We start from the raw sequence: 23,164 nt of genomic DNA, 5'->3' as shown, positions 1-23,164 counted from the left end.
AAATTAAACTATCGAAAGAAATCCGTAAAAAGAAAGCAAGCAACGAAAATTGGCATGTGCAACCTTGAAAAAATTAATTTTTATGAATGAAAAACGGTTTCTTATTTTTTCGCTCTACATAGGTTAACATTCGTTCGAGTTACCTTGCAACCCTCGACGTATTTACGTCGGAATGCAGTGTGGTGCGGTTTAACCTACATACGCGTCTTTAACGAGATTCTTCCAGCGTCATGCACTTTGCCCTGGACATGAGCAGAAACGAGGCATGCAGGAGCGTGCGATCAGTGGAAGAGAAAGAATTTCAAATTCGGGTCGATGAACCCTTTTCGGTGAAGGCTTCAAAGTAGAAGGAGCGAGGAACGTAGGGCGAAAGGATTCGTCCCTTCCATCCGCGCGAACCCACACGGATCTGTGCCACGGAGGGGTTGAAAAAAATGTATTGAGTGATCGTGGGTGAGTCACTACTATCGGCTGGGGTGATAGCGCCTGGGGTGAGGCAAGCGGACTTTTTATCTACAGGGATTTGCAGCGAGCCTAGGTCCGGTTGCACCCTCATACCTAACTCTGCCAGCCGTACCATCGACCCAGGAGAGAGGATGGTACAAGAGACAGAACGAAAGAGAAAAAGAGAGAAAGAGAGAAGGGAGAGAAAGAGAGAAAGAAATTATTCATGAGATGCGCGCAACTTCTGTCCATAGGCCTTTGCTACTTGTGCTTCGATCACCGCTACCACTACCCTATCCATTCGGGAAGGGTTGTTCGAGAGATTTGTTACGGGGATTTCTAAGGTTCATCGATAATTCCACTGGCGTACCGGAATCTGCTTGTAAAGGAAATATCCGTAACAATTCTAGAGAATAGAGAGAGAGAGAGAGAGAGAGAGAGAGAAAGGGAAGAAAATTAGTATGCATCATATCAAAGGAACGAACTCTGTCCCGTAAGAAAAAGAGAATGATCATTTTCGGGTAAAAGAAAATCGCGAGAGAATATTAAGCACACGTGATTATGACAATAGACGAAATTATCAAAAGATCGAAAAAAGGAGTTTCTATAATGAAATGGGAAGAGAAAAATGAAGGATGAAGAAAAGGGAAAGAGTCAACGAAATTTCTGCTGAAACGGCCGATTCTTAGTGTGCCGACTTTTTTCTGCGGGGGCCAATTGCCAGAACGAATAAAATTTGGATGAGTAATGAGGCCGACGATGCCATTTAACATTTTGTAATCAGAGATTCAACGCGGAGGGTGTTCGTGCGACGAAGAAGGGTACGCTATACGTTCCTTAGGATTGTACTCTCAGCATAAAAACTGCACCCCCACGGTATTTCATTCGCAACCACTACCAACACCACCATCACCATCATTCTGGTTCTAGGCAGTGCCCTTAATGTCGTACGAGGCAACGGGTGCGCGCGCGCGTGCAAACTCGGTTCGTGCCGGCAGCAGCGCCAAGTAATTTCGCTTAAAAACGTAATTAGTGTGCCTCGAGATGGGGTTGAGGAAAAAAATCGTTAGGGGTAGCCAAGTTTTTTTCATCGCGTGGGGTGCGGACCGAGGTATGGCGATGGGCAAGTAAGGGTGCCTTCGGCCGAAGACTAGGGTCCCACCCTTTGCCTCGCGCGTCGCTTTGCCCGCGTATCTTTCTTTCCTGATCAAATCTTTGGGGTGGACTTCTCGAGTGCGCCAGAGCAACTCGCCCGTAGGATATCGAGCCGTACGTCTTCGATACTGTAAGGAACTTGAAAGGGTAGAGAAAAGGGAGTAAGGGAGAGAATGCAAAGGGAAAGAGGAAGGAAGGTGGATAGGAAAAGGAAGATAGTAGGGTATGGAGGGAAGGAAGAGAGGAGTCACATGACTAGATTGATAGGCAGAAAAGAAAAGGGAAAAACTTATGTGGAGAAAGCAAGGTTCGCACTCGTATTCTTGATCATATCCTATATATTCCTATTCTTCTATATTCTTCTCAATTTACGTAGCCAGGTATACAGGTAGTATATTCAATAAAATTGCATCGAAGAAAATATCTATAGTAACATTTGATCTATTGTAACGTAATCAAATTGGAAACATACGAGTTCCATGTTAAAAAGGGGATTGATAAAAGCAAGTAAATTATATTGCAGGAAATAATAAGCGGAATAGAATGACAAGGTATTAAAATTTGTTCCTTTTCGTGGAGCCTTAGATCCAGAAATAATTTCCACGTGATACACGTATGTCGTCGGTCTAACGAAATCTATGAATGAAAAGTGACACCCCTCGATATTGGTCCTGCAACGCCCAAAACGTTATGCATCACCTTCGTGACGCCCTCGCTGGATCGAGTGCAGATCGATTTGACACAAAAAGCACGATATCCTGTGAAAGACCCTACATACTTTTTAAAGACCTATACCGCGGACCCTTGTGTCATTTTTATACCACTTTGTCTCCGCAACGCGTGTCGACGCTATTAATCGCCGACACTTTGTACAATTTCGATAAGCCTTTTTCCTTTCGAGTAGGCATCTCGATGATCAAAAGAACGAATCAATTCGATGAAATCAAATTGGACGGCGACACGAGACTCCTGTTAGACGTTTAAATTCACTAAAAAGAAAAAACAGAAAAAAAAGAAATAAAGGTAATTTCGTATCATTTTCTCACTACTATCTATCTCTCTTTTTCTTTGCGTCCTCTTTTCTTTCGTACAAAGAGAACGAACGTAAAGAAAAATAAATGTTGGTAAAAGAAAAGTGCCAGAGGCTCCGGCATAAACACCCTGTCAAGTATACGGCACCTGAGGCCACGAATTATAGGTTCATACTCTTACAGTGGATTTACGCAAGTACGAGTTTGCGTTACCACCCTCACGCCTTTTCCCTTAGTACCAATATCAACGCAAAAATGTACTTCGGTTCGAGCACTAAAATCTGATATTAATGATGACCAAAAAATCTTGAGATAACATTCCAATATCTCTTTAAAAAATACACTTATATTTATGAAATACAATCCTGTCCGCAAATTTGATAATGTATTAATTATTTAATATACAAAGAAATTATTCTCACATCGAACGAGCACCGGTTACTTTTTAAAATTCTTCGATATATAAATTTTTAATGATTTTTTAAAGAACTATCAAAAAAAAAGAGACTATCACGAACAATAAAAATTCCAAGTGTTACGAAATGGTTCACCATTAGATGGGAAATGAAGATAAGTGCATACGTGAGCTTTTTCCCTCTATCTTTCCTTCTTTTCCTTTTACACTTTGATTCGCAAAAGAGAGTAAGCGAAGAAAGACGAAAGAACGAAGGACATGAAACTCTCCTGTTAACAGACGTGGATTGTAAAAAAGAGGGAAATAAAGAAGTAGAAGAAGATAAAGAGCGAAAGAAATAAGAGCAACGTGACGCGAAAGTCTGATTATAAATTTATGAAGAAATAGATCTTGAAACGTTGGCCTTCTTCGCAAAGGGTCGAACCTTTAAATTCACCTTCGACCTCCACCGTCGCGAGGAATACCCATCTTCGAAAGGGCGCGAGTTAGGTGAGAAGGAGGGGAGAAAGTGATGGCGAGGAAAGAGGAGAGTGAGAGGGCGAAGAGAAGCAGTAGGAAAAAAGTAGAGAGCAAGTTTACTTCTGGACTCATTGGCGAAGCAAGGGCTGATGGAGAAAGGGCCGGTGGTGGAAGGACAAGGGAAGGGCCGATTGAAGCAGACAGGATGTTTAATTCAAAGAAACTGGAGACACGCCCCGCTAACTACGGAACGAGCTCGAAGACGTCGACCTTCGAAAGAGAAAAATTCGAGGAAGATACAGCCGCGATTCTCTTTGCCCTCGCAAATCTTGGGTTCTGCTCAGTAATTGGTTTCTCTCTTCCTCTTTCCTCTCTCTCTCTCTCTCTCTCTCTCTCTCTCTCTCTCTTTCTCTCTCTCTCTCTCTCTCTCTCTCTTCTGAAAGCAGTATATTCGTTGAAAGAGAAAAAGAAAAAAAGAGAAGATTATCGTATTCTTTTTGTTGAAAAAAATTATTTCGATTAGTTCTCGTCGTTTCTTTTATTGTTACATTTTTTTTATGCGAACTAAACCCTTCGTCTAAGAGGAAATCACGTACATGTAATACATATTTACGTGTTACTGAAACATAAGCGTTCTTATCGAGATTAGATTACATTTATACCAGCAAATTTCACTTGAGATGGTAGAAGCATAAAATATCGCCATCGCAGAATGTCTACCATTTTGTCTCAAATGCAGCAATTACCAAGGTTGCATTGCATGGTTCGCATGCAGTGCGCATGCCTTGCGAATGAAAGGGTTAAGGGCTTCCCACCCCTTTGACCAAGGCGAGGCTTAGAGTTCTATGACTTCCATTTCGCACGCCTCTTCCTTCTCTTCACTGTTGATACCTATGTCTTAAGTTTAGAAAATACAAAAATTTCGTTGAAATTTAATTAAGAAAATAAGTTTTCGACAATCAATAATAAAACGTTTAGATATCTTCGTCTAATTTTGTTCGAAACCTTTAACTAATAAATAATAATCTTTGGATTTTGTATTTAACATGAATTAAATATATTTTAGAGTTTCTTCTTCCTAATAAAATATCATTACGATATATTTTATTTTATACCTACAAATAATTAATTAGATCGCGTTCAAAGCCAAAAAAGAAAAACCTTAATAAAATTCATAAAGGGCGTAACGCATTACGTCGATTTGCGACCGCCGTCTCGAGACTCTCATTTTCGATTAGAACAGAAAGTTTTTTCTTTCCTTTTTTGTTGCTCCTTCCAAACCCTTCCAACCCACGTCACGAGCTCGTATACACGCGCGTCCACGTGGCAACCCTTTTTTCAAACGTAGTTTAGAAGGTAAAAAGTAGCCCGCTACGAAACTGTAAGACACGTGGATCGAAACGCGTCGTTTAGTTTTATGCGCGACGATCGAAACACGTTAGAGAAAAAAGTAATCGAAAAAATTCGTCGAGACAATAGACCTAGCGCAGCTGGTTAAACGCGGAAGGGTTGCCGATTAGCATAAAAGGGCACGATTACACGATTACGCGACTGAGACGTATGGGTGCCAAAGCGTTTTTTCTTTTTTTTTTTTTTGAGTGAGGGTCTGCCACTCCGTGTCAAACGAAAAAACATACACGTCTGAAAGCCCGTTGCGATTGCGGCTTTTTATACGCTTATATACAAACTCAACCTCCCACTTCGGTAATGGGACACTGCTTATTTGTATAAGATATCGTGACTGTTTTCTTTCTTAATTTGCATACGAAGAAAAGGCTTGTGGCGGCTAATAATAATCAGAGCTACTGTTAAAGGAGATTCGAGTATTTATAATGCGATAGTCAAGGTAAAAAAATACTTGCAAAATATTTGTTTTTCTATACGGTGAATAAAAAGATATTTAGAGTTTTTCTATAGATATTTCTTTTTTTGGTATGAATTAATAGTTAACGCCCATAAAAATATTACAAGTTCGAAAAGCTCGCTTTTGGTGATAAAAAGATAAATCATAGAGGCAGCGTAGCAGAAAGAACGACGTAAATCGAAAAACCGAAAGAGGGTAACCGAAAATTGTCGATAGAGTTATAAAGGTGGGCTCTACCGCCTCCCTGCTGGCCACCCCTCGTACATACATACAACACCTATGTATCCTATGTGGCAAATCAGACACAGGGATGAGCACCCTTGAATCGCAAACAACAATACATTATTTATATCTTACCCGTTACTGTTGGACCAGACACGCGAATTTCTTTGTGATCGGTACGAATCATCGCTTTTTTCTTCACACAATTTGTAATCACTTCATTCAATAAATGATCTCGTGCTATTTTTATAAAGCTCGATTATTTACCTATATAAAATTATATCGTTCGATTATCAAAAAATCTACTCGCAAATATACCGCGATTGAATTGTTTAAATTATAGTTAGAAAAAAGTCATGAATTGATTCAACGAATTTTTCGCACGACCATGAGCAATGCCTGACTTTCTAACGCCCTAAATTTTTCGAAAGCAGTAAAAGAAAGTTAACAAAGAAGAAAGAAATATAAGGTCCTCGAAATTACGGACTCCAGGGTACTATTCTAATTTTTTAACGGTTACATTGCACCGTCGGCTTCCACGTAGGAAACGATTCGATGATTTCGCTACTCGTTTACTTTCTTTTGCATCGTTTCTTTCTCATATAATTTTTTTTTCTTTTTTGATTCGTTTCATATGGCATCCTCCTTGCACCTTCGAAAAGGTTCCTGATCGACCTGACGGAAAACGAAGGTGAGAAGTAAAGTGCATGGAATAGGAAGAGAAAAAAAAACAATGAAAAAAAGAAAAGAAAAGCGACGATTCGCACACATTCTCAATCCGCGGTAACACCAAAAAGAAATATGCTCGTTAAATTACAACAGTTACCGAACATGGAATCTCCCAAATAAAAGCGGGGCAGTAGAGCGAGCAAAGGCTCGATGGAAAGAGGGTGAACTTTATATGCATACGAGAGAACATTCAAACGTCAATCAAGTATCGACGCATTTCGAGAGCTCTGTCTCCCAAATCGAACGTTTTTCCCGAAAAAATTTACGTACTCATTCACGCCACTCGTCGCTGGACGCGCGACGTTAACACCGAATATATATATATATGTGTGTATTTATTTGTATGTGTCTATATAGTTGAAAAATAGGAGGAGAGGAAACTCGGGCAGGAAGTCTGTTTGCTTTTTCATCTCTCTTGACTTTATATTCGAGAGCATATTTTTTGCACCAACCGTCACGCATTGTTAACGTCAACTTACCATTTTTTTCCTTTCTTCTTAGTAACGTGCACTCGTTTCCTCGTCAATAATGGTGAAAAAGTGAAGCAGAGAATAAGAGAGAAACATGGACTGCTCGAGTTTTTCAATTTTTTTCATATACTCGTACGAAAAATTTTGAGAAAAATGTTGAATCTTGTAGGAAACTTGCAAAGAAGAATTCACGGTAAAACTAAAATATATCATCCATTTCATAATCTCATTTTTATATACGCATACACAATTTATATATAAAATGCTATCAAATTATTTAGCCTTCTCGATTAGATATACAGTATGTTAGTTTTAAATATATACTCATAATTAATTCCCTTAGTATTAAAAATGTCAAAAAAAATATTTCAAATAAATGTTATACAGTGTCAAAGGGATGATAATTATTTGACTTTGCAATGAGTTTGAAGAGTCCTATGAAGATCGCATAAAAGTTTACAACTTTGATTATATTAATTCCACACGATTTCATTAAGAGATCAATAATGTATATGACGCGACAAAATATCAACTCTATCAGCGATAAATTATACGTTCGGTCCGCGATGAAGTGCACACTTGCATTCTGACTGGCAGTATAGCAGCAACGTATTCATTGACAGTGCTGACGTAACGAAAGGATTAAATGTGAGATAGTTTTACCGATAGGAAAAACGAGAACGATACAGTGATTGGCAGAAAATCAATATAATCATGATATTATTCATAGAATCAAACGATTTCATAATTTTGAAATGAAATATATAGATATAGTGAAATAATACAGTATTTATCAAAAGTTACTCATTTCGTTTTTCCTAATTAACTAGCTTCATTTTACGTTGAAATATATTAAACCAGAATTGCTCTCAATTCTGAAGCTAAAGTCTTCTTGTAATGAACGACGTATAAACGTAGTTATATCAAAAGACTGAAAAAAGTAAATATAAAAAATATTAGATAAAATGTATAAAAGACTGAATTGTATTACAGGGAAATATAAAGGAAAACGTAGATATTATTACTCGAAAAAAGGATACAATACTCTTGTAAAATAAAGAGAATAATCTTAATTAACAACCAATTCTCACAAATGTTCATATTTGAAATGAACGATTGCAATATTACAAACAAAAAAAATAATAAATGTTATTATCAATAATTCGAACTGCAAATATAGTTCGTTATAAACGCGGAGAATCAATCAATTGATCAATCAATTTCAATCGTAAAAAATGCCGTTGATTTGCGTATGCATTTGTTGTCATATAGAATATCTACATATTTCAACAAATTAATTTTTTCTATCAGTAAATTTTCGTATGTACAGTATCGATAACAATAATCTGTAATCAATTATGGATCATGTCAAACGATGTTTTTATAATCTCAAATACCTAAGTCAGTATTAGATGCAGCAATTTGTCTTCTGGAAAATAATTCAATTTAATTATCTCAGATAAAGTAATCTGTTTGAAGAAGCGAATATATTTAAGTGTTTTTTAATTTTTTTTTAAATACCAAAAGTTCGATTTTGTCATTAAATAAAACGATGACATAAGCATTTATTATTAAATTACCAAAACCTTACCAGACACAATACACAAATCGGAAACTATAAGTTTATCATTAAATGATTTCATGAGGCTATATATGAATTGTATTTAAAAAATATTCTTAGTGATAGGGGAAAAAATTAAACAATAAAATATAACTTTTAGAAGAAAAAAAAGGACTAATTAAACTAACAAAAATTTTAAACTAATTAATATCATATTTAGAAGAAATGCTTGTAATTTATTATAACGCGAATAACTAGAATGATTGCGAAAAATATTTTTAGATATTGTAAATATTGTATGATGTATTAATATATTGCTATTTGGTGCATATTTACGTATTTTATGTGAATATTTCTTAGATAGTTATCTTTCAGAAACATTCGCATTCTACTGATAATATAAACTCTAGTGAATGTTATATGCAATTTCATATTATTCCGGTGAGTTTTTGGGAGCGCGAACGCATTACTATCGCTCCGTAGACATTTTACAGAAAGTTAGAAAAGCGATGGTGATGGGTTGAGCTCTGCTCGTCCGTTTCACATTTCCAGCATTTGTTGAATGGAAGAAAACATATATCAGGTCCGCCTCGCCATGGAGTCTGGCGTTATATCACTTTTGCATTTATAAGGCTGTCACTGTCGACTCGTACCCGACTATTTGTGAAAGGGGTATTATGTTCTAATAATGGGCGACACGCCGCGTCAAATTCATCCGGTAAAATGGAAACAGGTTGACGTTTATTTTGTTCAGGAAGGCTTGCGCACGATTGGGACTCGCCAAAGATAAAGCTCATGATCGTGGATTAATCGAATTCGATGGTATACAGTGGTTACTGTATATATTTTCGAGTGTTTTCGATAAGGCATATATTTAAAGTAATATTTTCTTTTATAATTTATTATCCAAATATCAATATTAACATTATTATTATTATGATATTCGATAACGAGCTTTATAAAATAATACTTGATGATTAAAAATATATAGATATTAAATATGTAAATGTATCAAAACAGCATTATCAAAATTGCTCAAGATCCATTTAAAATTTCTATGGAAGATTGTAAAAATTAAATAATTACAATTCGTCTATCATTACCGAAATAAACTAAACTGAAGATTCACATATTACACAGGATATTACATATAAGTATAAGTTATTAATGATTTAATACATATATTTTTTTACTTATATAAGAGAAACTAAAATAAATGAAAAATATAGATGAAGTTTTATTCTCTTAGATAAATTAAATTAATGAATATGAAACTTAATGCTGTATTTTGCCTTTAGCAAGACTGCTTTTATAACAAAGCTTAATGTATTTGATTGCATACCTATATCGTATGCATACATATTATTAAAAATGAAAAGTTATTAAAAAAAGAAAGGAATAAACAAATACTTTCGTCAAAAAACTAGCATTTTCGTAATAAAAAAAAAAACCTATCGTTCGCATTTTTTAATATTTAGAATCTTTTCTTGTCAATAAAATTTGCGATTTATGACAAAAAAAAAATAACACAAGTACATTAATTGGAACAAGATTACTTAGTACTATTTAGTTTAGACATTAAGTAATCATTATATTTTTTTTCTTGAAGTTGCTGTAATTTTTGTAACTTCTTCAATTGTCCTTTACTGATCTCTTTACCTTTTGCATCGTGTGTCGGTAATCCCTAAATTGGAATATCATATTATTTATTAAGCAGAGAAATACACGATTGAAAATAGTTGCATCCAATTAACATACTTTTTCATCAAATTGAGAATACTTGTCCTTCTCTAACTTAAACATTTCCGCCGGTGGAATTCTTCTTTGCGCTTCTTTCAAAACAGCTGCAGCGGCTGCATCAACTTTTCTTTTTTCCCTTTCTAAAATTTTATCCAATTCTGCTTTTTTCTTAGCTTCTCTCTCCTTTAAAAGCTCATCTTTATTTACTAATTTTACTTTGCAACAATCCCCGCTATCATCCTCTAAGCGAACGCCGATAGTTGGCAAAATATCGTCTCGCAACTTATCACATTCACGAAGAATACTATCTGCTTTTATAAGTTTCGCATGATCCCTTACTTTTTCTCGGAATTTAGAAAGAATTTCAAGATATGGCATAATGATTTCTTCCATCTAAATACAATCATAAATGTAACACATAATTTTTTCCAATTAATTATAATCACGGAATTATGTATGAGTATAAGTCACTTACATTTGTCTTTGTTGTCTCGTTATCAATTGGAAAACCAATGTTATCATGAGATGAAGTTATGGTACCAAAGATAGTTAATATTTTTGTGATGTAAACTGCAATATCTCTAAGTAATAGAGTATTTGGATTCTTATTTTGCTTAACATAAATATTGCAATGTGTTACAATATCTCTAATTGCATCTAAAGCACTTTTCGTATCAATATTATCTATAAACAAACAAGCAAGTATAGTAAATATACGACGTATGAGATAACATATAAAGAAGCTTTTGTATCAGATTTAACAATATTTTTAAACTATATATAAAACTTACCACACAATGAATTATGAACTGAATCCTTTGAAGCAAAAAATTTCGAATTAAGATCTATTTCTGCATCAGTCCATTTACTAAAAATATTTGTATTACTTGCATTACCTAAGCATCTGATTCTGCATTTTACATTTAAAAAGAATTCCTACAATACATGTAGTTATAATTAACATTTTTTCGGAAAATATCTTAGAAAATACTATATAAGTTATATTAAATAATTCTTACATTGAGGAACTTTTCATATTGAATAGCCATATTCATAGTATTTTCACTATAGTCTAGAGTATCTTTCCAAGAATGCAGAAGGAATGCAAGTCTTAATTGTCTTGCTGAATGTTTTTTTAATGCATCTTGTATAGTAATAAAATTCTTTAAGGATTTGGACATTTTGCAACCAGCAATTGTTAAGTGACCAGAATGAAGAAAATATCTAACCCAATGTGAGTTATTAAAATGTGCTTCTGCCTGAGCAAGTTCATTGTCATGATGAGGAAATTTAAGATCTACACCTCCAGTATGAATATCTAAACTTTCTCCACAAATTGCTGATGCCATAACAGAACACTCTATATGCCAACCTGGTCTACCCTTACCCCAAGGACTATCCCACCAAGGTTCACCTGCCTTTGAACATTTCCAAAGAGCAAAATCTGTTATTGACTTCTTTTCTGACAATGTTTCCACTGATGTACTTAAATCCCCTATTAAAAATATAATTAATAATTATGTTATGTGATTACTTCGCAAGTTTATCAATTCATTATTGTATTCCTATAAAATATTACCTTCTCCTTCTTCTAAACTTGATGTATCACCATATGCTTCTGGAACCAGTTTAGCGTAATAATGCTTATCCTTTTTATCAAATCCTCCCACATCAAAATAAACAGAACCATTGCTTTCATAAGCAAAACCATTATCTATAATTTTTTGAATAAATTTAATGATCTCTGGGACATATTCACTAACTCTTGTTAAGACATTAGGCCTCAATACCTACTTGTAGAAATAAAAATAGAATTTAAATACTAACACATAAATACACACACACACACATACACACACATATATGAATGTCATATTATACATTATCAATAATATCTCACATTTAAAGCATCCATATCTTTGTGAAATTCCGATTCCCAGTGTTGAGACAATTTGGTGAATATTGAATGTTCCTCAACAGTAGCCCCTTTTTGATTATCTAACCAGTTGGCTAAAGGATCTCGTGCTTCTTCCAATAATATCTATAAAAATACATGTTTCAATGTATTTGATATAATTGTTTATAAATCTTAAACTTAAAAAAAAAGTATAAAAGGAATTATATATTAAATACCTCTTGACATTTTATAATTTCATTTTCATCTTTACTTTTGACAGCTCCTTCCAGATTTTCTATAGCCTTTTCAACTCTATTTAACATCTTTTCTAACATACATTTTTTATCAGGATCAGTTGTTATTTTTACTACATTTTCAAAATTGGACATAACAATTTTTGTATGATCTAATATTTTATCTAAACTATGATTTTCTTTTATGTAATTCTGAAATAAATAATTTTGTCTGGCTCGTTTTATAATTTTGTCATCTATATCAGTTATATTCATTACATATAAGACATCATATCCAAAATAATTTGATAGTACTCTTCGTAAAATATCAAATGATATATATGATCTGCAATAATAAAATACAAATACTATTAATAAATGCGTTACTATAATATTACTTTTATAACTTCTTTCATTATATTAAGTATTGAACTTTATCTTTTTAATACCTGGCATGACCCATGTGCGAAGCATCATAAACTGTTGGACCACAACTATACCAGAGAACTCTATTTCCAAACTGAGGAATAAATTCTTCCTTTTCTCGAGTTAAGCTATTGTATAGGCGTAATTTAGTAGAAGCCTTCCTTTCTGGAGGACTCCAAGATGGTTGTACTCTTTTCGCCATGTAAAATCTACAAATAAATTCTATTAATTTTTTTCTATGCAAGTATAAAGAATAATAAAAAAATAAAAACACTAATTCAAGATCAAAATAAAAATTATTATTAATTTTAATTTTGTTATATCTCTGCAATATAAAAATATTTGTATTATTATATATAATAACCTTTAAAAATATAATTAATACACTAATAAAATAAAAGTTCAATAAATTTTGGAAATGATTATATTGTCAACGCGTTAGACACGTGTTATAAAATCTCTTGTAGATGACGTTATTCGTAGCTAACTATGCATCATTTCATACCTGGAATAATCGTGAAGTAATCTTTAATCTGATAGTAAATTCTTAGTGATTTCTTCATACATTGGTGTCTACGAATAATTTTTTATTATCTAATTCGAAAATTCTCAGATAGATTTTCAAAATGAAAAAAAAATTCAAATTAAGCAAGCACGGATGCAAACAAAATTTATATTTAATATTATGTATTTGGATCATAGATCCGATTTCCACTTTTATTTTTACATATAAACAAGCATAATTATACCCATACCTATGATTTTAAATCTCCGATAAATTATTATATTTATATAAATTAAACATAACTTGAAAAATATGTGATTTAAGAATACATAATCATATTTATATGAGATATTATTAAAAACTGAAAACAAAACTATATTTGTTATTTTATATGTATAGCTGATGCAATTTACTTAAGTTTTCTATTAGGTTATATCACATAGTTGGCAATCCTGTACCGAGCTACCTAATAATACTAGTGAAAAAAACTATAAAATGTTAGGAAGAAATAAAATAATATCAAAATTATTCAATCATAATCTAGGCAAAATTGAGTTTACTAGTTTTTGTTTAAACTACAGTAGTATAATTATCATAGTCATATAAATTACTTCAGTAAATTTCACGCAGGGTAATTTAACGAATAATGAACTTTATTACGATCTCTCTACAAATACACTTTCACTTGACGATAAATCGGAATAAAAAAGAAAGAAAATCACGCATTCTTTATATTTAGAAATTTTTTTCAGAACTCTCTCGTCGCGCTGCAGGTATCTTTTCTTATATGTAGATACTAGTGATTTTCTGAAAGTCTCTAGAAAATCACCGTATTGCTTAATAAACTGCTTTCGATAATAAAACTATCGATAATTCTTTATCATTAGATTTTAGCATCAAAACGTGGTCAAATCCGTCAAGATGCAGATTCCACCGATTTTTATGGAATTACCTTTAGATGATCAGGTAAATATATGATATGAATGAAAATGGATTCTCTATTTATATGATAAATACTTCTTTAGTTGCAATTTAATTAACGAAAGGTCTTTAATATTACTATTCGTAAAATTGTAGGTTATGAAGTTTCTATTTAATATAAGTAGAAAACAGTAAAAAATTGTTAGAATAATACAAATTCATATATATCATATTTCATTATTATTTACATAATTAGGCGCAGGAGTTACGAGCATATTTCAAAAGTCTTGGAGCTGAGATCAGTGAAGAAAAATCTCCCAAAGGAATAGAGGATGACTTACATAAAATCATTGGCGTTTGTGAAGCTTGTTTTAAGGAAGGAAATGAAAATGAAATTGAAACTGTATTAAATGATATTGTTTCTATCATGATATTAGTAAGTATTGTTAATAATTATATTAATAATTAATAGTATTTATAATAATTAATAGTTTATATTAGTTATGTTATATATTTTTAGATACCTACTGAAAGAGCAGAAAATTTAATATTAGCATTTTGTGAGAAGCTTACAAAAGCACCAGGTTATAAATTAGGCTTGGTGTGTTTAAAAGCGTAAGATATTATAAAATATTTTTTTTTTTTTTAATTTTCTTAGATATTCAAACTTAACCAATTATATATATTTTATAGTTTATGGCTATTGTTTCAATCTCTTTCTGATGATTCACCAATGAGATACCATGTCTATTATCATTTAGTGCAAATAGCTCGTAATGTAGACCAAGTAAAAGCAGTTTATGGAGGGATTGATCAATTGAAACAACAATTTGCATCATTTCCTCCATCCAATGAACAAATGCAAAAATTATTGCGTTTGCTACATGAAGTACTTCTTAGTTGCAAACAAGGGTAAAAAAATTGTGTATAACAATTTTATATATATATATTTTTTTTTGATATTTACTTTATGTTTTATTTAAAATTATACAGAGAGCAAGCAGCTGCTGTAATGGTAGAACTTCTTGGAACATATACAGCAGAAAATGCTTCTGCTGCAAGAGAAGATGCTCAACGTTGCATTTTAGCTGCTCTTGCAGATCCAAATACATTTTTACTCGATCCATTATTAGCCTTAAAGCCTGTACGATTTTTAGAAGGAGAACTGATTCATGATTTATTGCTCGTATTTGTACAAGAAAAATTACCAGCATATCTACACTTTTATCAACATCATAAGGAATTTGTTGAGCATCAACTTGGTATATACATATATATATTTTATACTGGTATATATAAACAGTATATTTGAGTATGAAGTATTTAATAAACTTTCATATAAACATTACAGGCTTAAATCATGAGCAAAATATGAAGAAAATGAGGTTATTAACATTCATGCAATTGGCAGAAACAAATCCAGAAATGTCATTTGATACTATTCAAGAAGAATTACAAATTAATGAAGATGAAGTAGAGAACTTCATTATTGATGGTAATCATTATTTTTAATAAGTAATTATAATTTACTTTTATCTTATTATTTTCCCTGTGTGGATTTAAATATTTTCATTTGTAATTAATCAAATGAATTTTAAATACACAGGGAATATAAAAGGAATTAGTACTGGCTTAGTAAAAATTTATTTTTATTAAGTTATCGAAATATTCTACATGTTTTTTAATATTTCCTCCTTTTTAAACAATCAAATATATTACCAAAAGATGTATTAATTTATATACTAAAATTATACTTCATACTTTAGTTTTGAAAACAAAACTTGTAAGAGCACGGATGGATCAAGCTGGCCGTAAAGTACTTATTTCAAGTACAATGCACAGAACCTTTGGAAGGCCACAATGGATGCAATTACGAGATTTACTTGTTGCCTGGAAGGCCAATTTGTCTGCTGTCCAAGATGCTATGAAATCTGTAGCTGCTGCACAAATGGAACTTGCAACAAAAAAGTAAATTTTCTATTAATTTTTAATAATGGCATTAAACCTAGAAATATTTTTAATATTCCAACTGCCATTGTCTGTGGTTAATAACATTAAAATTTATAGAATTATGCGAAACATACTATATTAATTATTGTGAAGTATTACTAAGGACATTACTATGTTATTCAGTAAATGTGCACTACGTTTCTATACATGAATTTTTATTATTCATATAAAATTAATGTTTTTATACTTTTTTATTAAAATAATTTCTTATAAAATAATAGTGTAATGATTCATACGAATTTAACATTACATATTAATATTTTATATGCAATCCATAGATTTCATGTATAACCATAACTAACACTAATTAGCATATTTTAATTAAATGAAACGTGTCTAATATCTTCTTTTTCAGTTGCATCATAAATTGCATTTTTTATTTTATCACAATTGCATATTTTATTTATATATTTTAATCGTATTTTATTATATTCTAATTAAAAAAGGTAATATTGATTTTTTAGGAAAGAGGGCGATGTATAAGTATACTTGGTCTTCACAGTGGTAGTACCTACTATCCTCTACAAACATTTTTTATATAAGAATTGGCACTTGCCTTATATAGAATGAATGAAAATAATATTTAAATGAAATATATATTATTATTTTCAGTTATAATTTATTATTACTTTCGGGTTATATATCAAAATTTCAGTTCTTGATTTTTTTTTTATATCAGTAGAGAATTGTACACGAAGTATACAAGAGAGTCGCGAGATAATTGAATAAAATAATTTACTAATAATTTGAACAGAATATATGTGAAATACAGAGGAAACAATATTATTATTGTGAATATTCGTACTTTTTATTATCACATGGTAATGATACAAAATATCATTTGTACAATTGTATATGCAGTAGATATAATACTTTATTAAAAATTTATAACACAAACAAAAAACCTCAACATATGTAAACTAAATTAATAAAACAATAGATAGCACATACACTCCTTTTAATAGAAAACAAATAATTATTTAACTTATCTAGTGTGTATCATTGCATATTTCAGTACCTTAATAATAAGAATCTATCTTGTTTCTCTTTGTCATTGTTTAACTGTCATCAATATAAAAGTATTATTTTAACAAAGGTATATAATTTTTCGAAGGCACTACAGGAGCTTTCATTTTGTATGTAATCATTTACCATTATTAATGCCTTGATATAAATTAAGTTCAGTACAAATGATACAATGCAGTTTGTCATTGGAATGACTTACATGTGCTTATTTGTCATAAAGTTCACTATAAAACAGCATATAATTTTCATTGCAAGTTATGTAATCAAAATATTTTAAAAATTACGAATTTAGTAGTTCTAATATTTTATGGTATTTAATCTGTATAAACTATGTCAATAGCACTAATATTATTATAAGAATGACACATTGCATTGACTTAAATATAAACATTTGATGTTGATAATAATAAAGATAAAATATGTGTACATATATCAAAATTTATAGTTTTATAGGTTCGAATTTATATGTCCTGCTAGCAAACTGCATTTTTCTAATTTAAGTTCTATTTCTATTTTAAATTTGTTTTTTTTTTTTAATAATAATATTAATGCAAAATATTCTTGCAGTTAGTATAAATCATAATATGTTTAATATAAACAAACTATTTATTTAAGAGGCACCACAGGTGCACATTCTATTTAGTATTTTCATTGATTCATAAAAATATGTTTATAAAATTTAATGAAAGACATCATATTGAAAAACTTCATAAGAAATAAAGCTTTCTTAATGAGATGAATGCTTTACATGCTATATTATGATAGCAATATTACAGTTATTTATCAAATAAATGTAATTGTAAATAATTTTTAACAATGAAACTATGATATCTAATGGTCATATATTATTTGTTAGTTACAGTTTTATCAAAGTGAAATTTTTCTATTAAAATGTTTTTATATTTTACAAAAAGCATCTTTTTCCATAGTAAAAAATTAAATTTCAAACCATAATAAAATTAATAAAAAAATATTGTTTGTAAGAACAGTCTGTATGTATATGTATATATGATATAAGTCTAAAAAGCTGTATTAATTTTTTTTACGTAAATTTTATATAGTTCATTACATATGTAAAAAAATCTGCACTATATTTTTACAAAATTTCAGTCACAAGTTATATATTAATTTACTCACATACAGTATTTAGAATTACTTATTACAATATAGCAATTTCAGTAAAATAATTTGTAATTATTTTTTATCTTACACAAGCAATTATTAATTAACATTTATCATTAATTTTATTGAAACATTCTATTCAAATAATTTGTATTCAATTATGTAATATATGTTGATATCGATTTTTTCATTCCTCTCTTATTTGTTTTTGTAACATAATGGAAGGAATACTTTATTAAATTTCTATTATTTTAATATCTTTGTTTCATTTCTAAAATAGATTTTTATAACATCGTTATACGAAACATACAGAATGTTTTTGTTAAATAAAAATTTCTTTCTTGGATCGAATATTACAAATAGAAATTATTTCACTTTCATCAATTAATGACAGAAAACTGACCATATATTCTTTTTCTTAAACTACCGTAAGAAAAACGTCTACTTTCATCAACATGATTATAACACTCAATAATGCAATCATAATGCAAAAATCTTTAACTTTTCTATATAATATCCTATTAATATTTGTAATATTTACTTTATTGTGGTATCATAAAATCTCAATTCACTTTAATCCACCTTTTTAATCTCAATGATTTAGTAATCCATTTTACGAATCATCTTAGAAATACGTAACATATATTCAATTATTTTTATCCATTAATTGGAGACACTTTCACAATAATATATTTTCTAAATAATCTAACATATCTTGAAATCCAAGATGTCATTAATTTTTTCCATAATACATATAGGAAGTATGCTATCCCGAACATCTAATATCGTTTTATATTTCGAATTTATACATAATTTCTGTATAACATTCATTGAAAAGAAAGCAAAGATTAAGTGAGTACTGTATGACATAATAATTATCAATCATATATGAATTTTTTTTAAATTGTATGTGACAATATAATACCACTTTTTTGTTTTTTTTTTGTTTCTTTTTCTTTTTCTTTTCGTTTTCTATTTTTTAATTCTTCGCAAATCAGATCTGAGTAGAAAATCGTGGACGTGGTAAATCTCCAAAGACTGTATCACCATGAACACTCTTAGCTAATGCTTTAATAGAAGCTCGAATATTATGTGGATCAAGTGGATCCCTTGATAGCTGAAAATATATTTAAGATTTTATATAATGTAAGACAATTTTTATTACTTGATATATTCAAATTTGAACATAAAATGTTATTTCTTACCTGATCATCACCTTGATCTGGAATTGCTTTTCGAATAAACGCAGGAAAAGTTGGTACATTAACAGGCAAGGATTTGGCTAATGTAGGATGTCCACCTCTTTGACCTCTATGCATATGAATACCTTCATCTTGGCCCGAATCTGTTAAAGTTTTTACTTATATAATGATATAATAAAAGTCAATAAATAAAATATTTTTAAAAATTGCAATACATAAAGAAAAACAAATTATTAATAATAGTCACCATCAGTATCTGATTCTTCTTCCGAAGATCGAAGATGATCAGGAGTTGATGTATCTTCCATTCCTTCAAGTGGAAACAAAGCTTCTGTGTCAAAACTGTTTGGCTCTTTTGCATAGACATCTTGTTTTTCTATACTATTATTCTATAAAATATCATAAAAACAATTTAATGATTTTACATAAATATTCATTACCAGACGTATAAAGATATACGTAAATAATTCCTTACAATGTGTACATTAGAAGACATTACAGTTGGTTCACATTTAATATTAGTTTGAATAACATATGCTGCATCATTCGTTGTTCTGTGTGATTTTATATTTTTTGCATTAGTTCTTGAAGTTATATTTTCTTTAATATCATCAGAAGTCTGCCGTGGAGTTTCTGTATTATCAGTCAGCCTTTTTAGTTCTTCACCATTAAGTAATAAGCTGAAAATATTGAAATAATGATTACATATTACTATCAACAACTCTCTATGCATTAAAATATATAATATTAGTATTTTACCTTGTCAATAACCGATATTCATTATGTGCTTTCTCACGAAACTGTTCTAACAATTGATACTGTTCTGCAGTAAAATTACGTATCTTTTCTTCAACATCTGTAGCTTGCCTTTGTACAGCTTCTTCAAGTTGTTGATGAAGACAACCCAATGCCACTTGTGTAGCACTTAATAATTGTGATACTATTTAAATGGAATAAAAATAATGCTTAGCTTTAAAAATATAAATCATTACATACGCATTAAAATGTAAATTTTAAAGCTTACCAGAAAATTTATTAGGTGGTTGCAAATAATCAAGATCATCAAAAGTACTTCGATCAATTACTATTCTGAAGACATTACTATAATCAATATTAGATTTCAATCGTTCTATTTCTTCTGATGAGGTCTATAAAAATATATTTAAATTAAATATATAATAATAATATAAAACCATGAAGAAAAAAAGAATTACATGCACAAAATTAATAAATTTATAAAATATAAATTCATACATTAATTCACCATTTTTTTCAATCATTTGTTGTTGTATTTAATTAGGTAAATACAGTAAATAAGAAGAAAAGATAACTCCTAGGCCAAAGATAATCTCTCTTGATATAATTGTCCTATTTACTTATCAGATACTTCATCTCTAACAACATTATGAATCATGAAATAATGTGATAAAGTACAAAAAATATTTATCTATATATATACTTGATAACTCATACTTTCCGTAAAAATAGAGGGAGAAGATATAAATATTATTTTAACAATTTGTACTATTGTAATGAAAAAAATAAATAATAGAACTATAAAGTTCCACGATTTAAATGCACAGAACATCTTATGAAATATACATGTACTTACAATCATGTTAATATTAATGAGAACTAAGGCAGCACCATATTCCCTATGTACGGCATGAGTATATATTGAACAATTGAGACAACGATGAATAATCCAAGTTCCAACATTTCTTATTTCCACTAAACCTTGTTGTTCTTTAGTAATAACTTCCAAATCTTTAATTGTTGCAAGTTCCTGAAATAAAAAAATATTTCTTCTATTGAAGTATATAATTATATTGATGATGCAATAATCAATATTATCTTATGATATTAAAAAAATTATACAATATTAAATATATAAACAATGGAATAACATACAAAGCATAAATTAATATTCTATATATTTATATAAAAATAATAAAACTTAATTATTTTTAAATCTAAATTTATTATTTCAAATTTAAGAATAAAGATAAATCAAATAATTAACAATATTACAGGCACAACAATAAAATACAAACTAAATTATAAAAATTAAGATAATAAGATACAAACAATGTAAAATCTATATGTTGCACTTAATTGAAATCCTAATAACAACTATAAATATGTAAAGAAGATAAATTAACAGTACGATAAATCTTACAATGAATGATGAGAAAATACAAACGTAATCCTACCTCTCGAAAGAAAGCGTCGGCCCTTTCGTGATCGGTCAGTTCAATTTCGTCGATTGGAAGTCTTTTTAATTCATTTCCCTTAGATCTTATAGAAACATTCAAGCACTTACAAGTGGCGTGCATTTTATACAAGATTTTCCGTTTAAAACGGTTAACTTTTCCTTCGAGAAAAAGGAATTTCCTCTGTTTCGATGTATCCCCCTCAGTGCGATGATCAGTGCTAACAAAGAAACTTCTTTACCGAATAAAATATATCCTCTTCGGCTATAGCTCGTACCGGTTTTCCTTTAATTTTCTACGATAATTTTCATGCAATGTCATTCAACAAACGATTCCTCTGATTTCTATCGATATTCCGGTATTTGGTTATTGAAAAATTGCCAGTAGTTTACACAGAACAGAGACAGATATATACGTGTTCGAACAGCGAAACAGTAGGTCAACGCACAGTGTGCGAGTTGCCGGAGCAATGCGAAGCTTTTCACACACGTGTGGGAATACACGATTCGTTCTTCCCCTCCACTCCGCTCTTCACTAAACTCTTATACACGTATACACGACCGATGTACGTACGTGTATATAAATGAGTGTCTTCTTTCATGCGTGTTGTTTTCTTAACATTTTCCATACGGGTATTACAGTGAAAGAGCAATGAGAAGAGTGTGGGAGGGAAAGGAGAAAGAGAGAAAGAGAGAGAAAGCGAGAAAGAGAAAGGGGGAGAGAGAGAGGGGGAAGAGAGAGAGAAGGAGGGAGAGAGAGAGAGAGAGAGAGAGAGAGAGAGAGAATGTGAACGCAAGTGAGATAGAAAATTAAATGAAGATAAGCTAATTCTATTTCAACAATATTTCCGGATTAAATATAATTTTCACTCTTTTTTGAACGCGACTTTTGTCTTACTCGCTTTATTTGCCTATCATATCGGTTTTTATGATAGGATTTATTTTAAAAGATATAGTGACAAGTGTATCATAAAGATTTGGTTTTATGAAAAGTTTTTATCGGTCTGTTTTAAATAACTCTATTTTGCTTTTATATAAATATTTATTAATTTTTTCTTCGTTATTTTCACGATAATAGTTCTACAAAATGTCTATGATATAATTAGAATAAGCGATGCAAGAAAAATAGGAATACATATCATATGTATTTACGGATCTTGGAGAGAAACACCAAAAGTACTCACTAAAAATATACACTGATTTATGAATACGTACATACATATGTACATATGTACATACGTACGTGGTCGTACTAGACAAAAACATACTCGCTAGTCAATTGATCGATTGTAATACATGACAGTCTAAATACGTATGAAAGAAATGAGTTATTAAATTTTATTGTTTATTTTTAAATATAGTATGTTAAATATTGAAACAGTGATATATATATTTAAAAAATTGATATCAACTGTGAATATTCCACAATTAATGTCATTATTAAAATTTATTCGAAATATAATTATCGACATAACCCGCGATTTGAAGCAATATTTAAATTTTACTCGCAAGCTTCGGAT

The 23,164-nt window shown here is 30.5% G+C and overlaps 3 protein-coding genes across 5 annotated transcripts; 1 reads left to right on the top strand and 2 right to left on the bottom strand.

The window, feature by feature from the left end:
• Positions 1 to 9,315: 9,315 nt before the first annotated feature.
• LOC127072776 (cysteine--tRNA ligase, cytoplasmic) lies at positions 9,316 to 13,585 on the bottom strand. 3 transcript variants are annotated; one of them, XM_051013483.1, is made up of 10 exons: positions 13,402 to 13,585; positions 12,670 to 12,855; positions 12,224 to 12,566; positions 11,991 to 12,131; positions 11,670 to 11,880; positions 11,110 to 11,585; positions 10,882 to 11,026; positions 10,566 to 10,774; positions 10,109 to 10,483; positions 9,316 to 10,034 (listed from the first exon to the last, which is right to left on the bottom strand). In XM_051013483.1, the coding sequence occupies exons 2-10, from the start codon at positions 12,846 to 12,848 to the stop codon at positions 9,903 to 9,905; spliced, it is 2,211 nt and encodes a 736-aa protein (XP_050869440.1). In that variant the 5' UTR covers positions 12,849 to 12,855; positions 13,402 to 13,585; the 3' UTR covers positions 9,316 to 9,902. The 3 variants fall into 3 exon arrangements, with proteins under 3 accessions (XP_050869440.1, XP_050869442.1, XP_050869441.1); XM_051013485.1 differs by lacking the exon at positions 13,402 to 13,585 and adding an exon at positions 13,152 to 13,336; XM_051013484.1 differs by lacking the exon at positions 13,402 to 13,585 and adding an exon at positions 13,011 to 13,154.
• Positions 13,586 to 13,981: 396 nt separating this feature from the next.
• LOC127072781 (eukaryotic translation initiation factor 3 subunit M) lies at positions 13,982 to 17,034 on the top strand. Its single transcript, XM_051013492.1, has 8 exons — positions 13,982 to 14,117; positions 14,329 to 14,508; positions 14,593 to 14,687; positions 14,766 to 14,984; positions 15,066 to 15,334; positions 15,424 to 15,567; positions 15,839 to 16,040; positions 16,547 to 17,034. The coding sequence occupies exons 1-8, from the start codon at positions 14,073 to 14,075 to the stop codon at positions 16,563 to 16,565; spliced, it is 1,173 nt and encodes a 390-aa protein (XP_050869449.1). The 5' UTR covers positions 13,982 to 14,072; the 3' UTR covers positions 16,566 to 17,034.
• A 148-nt stretch (positions 17,035 to 17,182) lies between these two features.
• On the bottom strand, positions 17,183 to 22,855 carry LOC127072780 (uncharacterized). The gene is made up of 8 exons (XM_051013491.1): positions 21,646 to 22,855; positions 21,045 to 21,218; positions 20,457 to 20,580; positions 20,192 to 20,372; positions 19,908 to 20,112; positions 19,680 to 19,821; positions 19,436 to 19,575; positions 17,183 to 19,347 (listed from the first exon to the last, which is right to left on the bottom strand). Exons 1-8 carry the CDS (start codon positions 21,766 to 21,768, stop codon positions 19,225 to 19,227), a joined length of 1,212 nt encoding a protein of 403 aa, XP_050869448.1. The 5' UTR covers positions 21,769 to 22,855; the 3' UTR covers positions 17,183 to 19,224.
• Positions 22,856 to 23,164: the final 309 nt, after the last annotated feature.

The sequence above is a fragment of the Vespula vulgaris genome, chromosome 2 (genome assembly GCF_905475345.1).
Source record: "Vespula vulgaris chromosome 2, iyVesVulg1.1, whole genome shotgun sequence".
Taxonomy (NCBI): Eukaryota; Metazoa; Arthropoda; class Insecta; order Hymenoptera; family Vespidae; genus Vespula; species Vespula vulgaris.
The sequence above is the reverse complement of the archived record's forward strand: the minus strand, read 5'-3'. Positions and strand labels throughout refer to the sequence as shown.